Here is a 4,665-nt window from a genome sequence, read left to right on the forward strand (position 1 = left end):
TGCAGGCAGATTTTTGCTGCCTGAGCCACCAGGAAGCTCACTCTAATTTTAAAGAAACATTAAGCTAAAGCCAAATTCCTAACCAAGATCTGTGCTGCTCTTCAGGGCTCTTGTCCTGTCTCCCTCTTCAGCCTCAGTCTGTTCTGTCTGCTCCTTCCCTATTTCACTTCGGGCACAATGACATTTCAGGGTCTTCAACTCTCTAGGTTACTTCCAACATCGGAGTTTAGGACATGCAACACTGTTATGTAGTTGCTTCTCAGCTGCTGGATTCCAGCTAGAATTATTAGCCTTTCTAAAGACCTTTCATTATTGTCTGCTGTGCACTCTCCCTCTTCCTTTCTGTCACAGTTCCCTGTGTTTTGTTTTACTAGCGTGGATCACAGATCATCATTACCTTATTGTGTGTGTACAAGTCACTTCAGTCGTGTCTGACTGTTTGTGACCCTATGGACGTAGCCCGTCAGGCTCCTCTAGCTGTTGGATTCTCCAGGCAAGAATACTGGAGTGGTTGCCATTTCCTTCTCCAGGGGATCTTCCCGACCCAGGGATCGAATCCAGGTCTCTTAAGTCTCCTGCACTGGCAGGTGGGTTCTTTACCACTAGCACCACCTGGGAAGTTGTTCAATTTTTAAGTGACTGGCTGTATTATATACAAGCTGAATGCAGTAGCACTTTTATCCTGATTTTTTTCCCCTCTTTACTGATGCTTCATTCTCTGGCTCACAGGTAAAGCCTGCCACAAAGTAGGCCCTCAATAAAACTTAAAAAAAAATAGATTGGATAAATAATGCTATTGCATCTAAACTGGAGATAAAATTTTATCATACCCAGCCCCACACTTACAGGCAGAACACATTAAGAATTAGATAAAAAGAAAGAAAATCTTCCTATGGATAAATGGGGAAATAAGTGATAAATTCACTTGTCTTGCAGCAAAATGAGAGTGCTAATATTTTATTCTCTACTGGCAAAGGTTCCATAATGGTTCTGAAGCTATATTTTTCTCCTTGTTACATCTTCCTGACCCCAACTATGTCATTGGTCTAACAGTATCTTGACATAGAGATGTTCTGTTAAGATTTGGTGGAAAATCACAGGGAGTATAATTAAGCAAGAGTCTGTCTTGGATAGGAGAAGGCAATGGCAACCCACTCCAGTACTCTTGCCTGGTGAACCTCAGGGACGGGGGAGCCTGGTGGGCTGCCGTCTCTGGGGTCACACAGAGTCGGACATGAAGCGACTTCGCAGCAGCAGCTGCAGCAGTCTTGGATACTCTCCAAATTCACGACTTGATAAACCTGATTAGAAGGTATAAGATCCCATGATCTTTGCCTCTGTCAGGGAGATGATGCTATCCTCTTTAGAACTATTATACCTTTTTCAGGAGTTGCAATAACTATTTCCATAATGAGCTCTCAAAATCTCAGTAAGTTTCTTTTGCTATACTAACACAATAGAAAGAGGTAGGGGAAAAAAGCTGCATAGAATATTTTCTTTATTGAATTTACTGGAAAACAGTTTAGTTACTAGAGCAATTTCCTTTTCAAAATAGTTGTTAACTTATATGACATAGATTTGTCTGCTGTTTTAATTATCTTAAGCTGGAAAAAATATTTTTTCTGTTTGTAATATGGAATTTTGGGGGAATTTTTAAAAAAACATTTCTACAAGGTGAGTAATAACAATTTTCTGAAATATTTAGAAAATTCTATTAAGAAAAGAGGCTGACATAGTCATGTGAAATCAAATATATTTTTAGGAATAATGCAGGTTTTTGTCCTTGGTGTTCACACTGGATTGAAGACATTTCTATGTCTTTACGAGATAGTTGAAAAGGCTTCTTGCTGACTGTGAACTGGAATCCAAAAGGTAAATTTATAACAGTTAGTAGTAGATGCTGGATTTTTCAGTTGTGTAGATTTATTTACTATGTAGGAAATTGCAAACTTGGATTTATAAGAATTGAAAATTTGGAAACCTTTTCCTGAAATCACAAGATTTTTGAAGTGAGCTAGTTTAAAATTCAATTTCTCTCACTGAGAAATATATGATTTTTAGAAAATTAAATATTATAAGCCTGTGTCTTTAAAAAGTGAAGTTAACAATATTTCTTACAGTGAAGACTAAATTTGATACATTAAATGTGATTTTATAAGTGCACAGAGTACATGCACTTAAACATATACATACGGAGATATAAAACACCAGTGTAAGCATGGAGATTTGTTTATCCCTAAGTCATATCCAAAGCTTTGCCACCCCATGGACTGTATCCCACCAGGCTCCTCTGTCCGTTGGATTTCCCAGGCAAGAATATTGGGGTGGGTTGCCCTTTCCTTCTCCAAGGGATCTTCCCAACCCAGGAGTTGAACCCCTGTCTGCTGCTTGGATGGAGATTCTTTACCACTGAGCCATCTGAGAAGTCCAAGAAGAGATAACATCTAACATATAGTTTGGCATTAAAATGATAGATATTCTTACAATGTTAATATTTCCTTTTATTAAACTATTCTCTAACACAAAATGAGATGGAGTACATTTAGGAAGGAATAGGTTAATTGTGGAATATTGAAAATGTATTTAATAAATTTAATAAATATGATTAAAATTTATTTTAATAAATATTAAATTGATATCTGTTTGAATATGTCAATTAGATAGTTGCATACACATATTTATTTCTAAATTTGTTCTCCCCACTTTGAATGTGTAAGTTACCTTAAATGATTCTTTACTTAAATATTTCACTTTTGTGATTTTGTACTTGGTTCATCTTTTCATGGAATTCCCTATTTATCCACTCTTATTATTTCACTTTTCCTATAAAACTCAGCTGAAGTATTGTTTTCTTTGAGAAACCTTCCCAGATCCAGAGTTGATTATAGACATTCTGGAAATGTTAACCCTTATCCATATGAACCTATTTATAGTGACGCTTATAAAATTGGTTGTTATGGTCTGACCCCTCATTATACATCTAATCACTGAGAATAGGGAAACAGTCTTCTTTGACTTTATGATCCTAATGTCAGGTTTAACACATTGGGTGAATAAAGTACATTAAGCTTATAATCCATGTAAAGGTGTTTTTAATTTTTTGACTTGATTCATAGGTAAACTGCTCCTCACATGTGAAGCCAGCACCTGTGAGGAATAGATGGAACCAAGAAGCAGTGTGACTCACTCTGTCCTCCTGGGCCTCACTCAGAATCCAAAGGAGCAGAAAGTCCTTTCTGCTATGTTTTTGTTCTCCTACATTTTGACCACGTTGGGCAACATGCTTATTGTGGCGACTGTAACGTTTAGTAAGATCCTGAATTCGCCGATGTACTTTTTTCTTGCTAGTTTATCATTTATGGATGTCATTTATTCCTCATCTATTTCTCCCAAACTGATTTCAAGCTTGTTCTTAGGGAAAAATACCATATCCTTCCAATCCTGTATGACCCAGCTGTTTACAGAGCACTTTTTTGGTGGGTCAGAGGTCTTCCTTCTGCTGGTGATGGCCTATGACCGCTACGTGGCCATCTGTCAGCCCTTGCGTTATCTGGTGATCATGAGGCAGAGGATGTGTGTTGTGCTGCTGGTGGTGTCCTGGGTTGGAGGTTTTCTGCACTCCATTATTCAGCTTAGCACTATTTTCGGGCTCCCATTCTGTGGCCCCAATGTCATTGATCATTTTTTCTGTGACATGTACCCTCTATTGAAACTGGTCTGTACTGACACCTATATCGTTGGCCTCTTAGTAGCAGCAAATGGAGGACTGATCTGCACTGCTGTGTTTCTGCTCTTACTCGCCTCCTACGGAGTCATCCTGCACTCTCTGAAGAACCTGAGTCAGGAAGGGAGGCGGAAAGCCCTCCAGACCTGTGGCTCCCACATCACTGTGGTTGTCTGCTTCTTTGTTCCCTGCATTTTCATGTATGTGAGACCTGCGAAGACCTTCCCCATTGACAAATCATTGAGTGTGTTTTATACAGTCATAACCCCCATGCTGAACCCATTAATCTACACTCTGAGAAACTCAGAGATGACAAATGCCATGAATAAGCTTTGGAGAAGGAACATGGTATTTTATGGTAAAAAAAATGCATCATCTACCATGAAGGGGGTCATTTGACATCAGAGACCACTTCCTTGAAATTCAGTATCTTTCTCAAATCTGATGCTGGTTTCTTTTTCTTCTAGGAATTTATAAATTATAATATAAAAAGTTGTACTATAACTATGCAACTGTGCTGTTAATAGCATGGATAGTTTCTCTCCATGGTAGAATGCAAGGTCTGTAATATTTTCCTTATCACTGTACCTAGAAAAATGTAAGAAAGATTGAAGGAACCAATATCATGTAACAGATTAGGGAAGGAAATTTTATATAGTTACACTGATTTTTATCAATTTATGCATTTTTTTGTTTTAATTTTTTCCAGACAGTGTTTATTTTTAGTTAGATTCTTGTCTTTTAAGTTATTCTTTTTATTATGCTATTTAAAGTATTTAATGCTATATACTCTGTGTTTTTTATAAAATTTCAGTTGCATTATACACAAAACTTTTCATGTAACCCTAATTTTTTTTGAACAGCTGAAGTGAGATAGATAATAACAAATGGTAAAAATTCAAATCATACAAAATAGGAGAAAGTGTAGAATACGTTTCCTA

The 4,665-nt window shown here is 37.3% G+C and overlaps 1 protein-coding gene across 1 annotated transcript; it reads left to right on the plus strand.

Annotated features, from left to right (window-relative positions):
* Positions 1-3,160: 3,160 nt before the first annotated feature.
* Positions 3,161-4,123, plus strand: LOC136175332 (olfactory receptor 4A47-like). The gene has a single exon (XM_065945661.1). It carries the CDS (start codon positions 3,161-3,163, stop codon positions 4,121-4,123), a length of 963 nt encoding a protein of 320 aa, XP_065801733.1.
* The last annotated feature ends 542 nt before the right edge of the window (positions 4,124-4,665 follow it).

This window comes from Muntiacus reevesi, chromosome 9 (assembly GCF_963930625.1).
Source record: "Muntiacus reevesi chromosome 9, mMunRee1.1, whole genome shotgun sequence".
NCBI classification, from domain to species: Eukaryota; Metazoa; Chordata; class Mammalia; order Artiodactyla; family Cervidae; genus Muntiacus; species Muntiacus reevesi.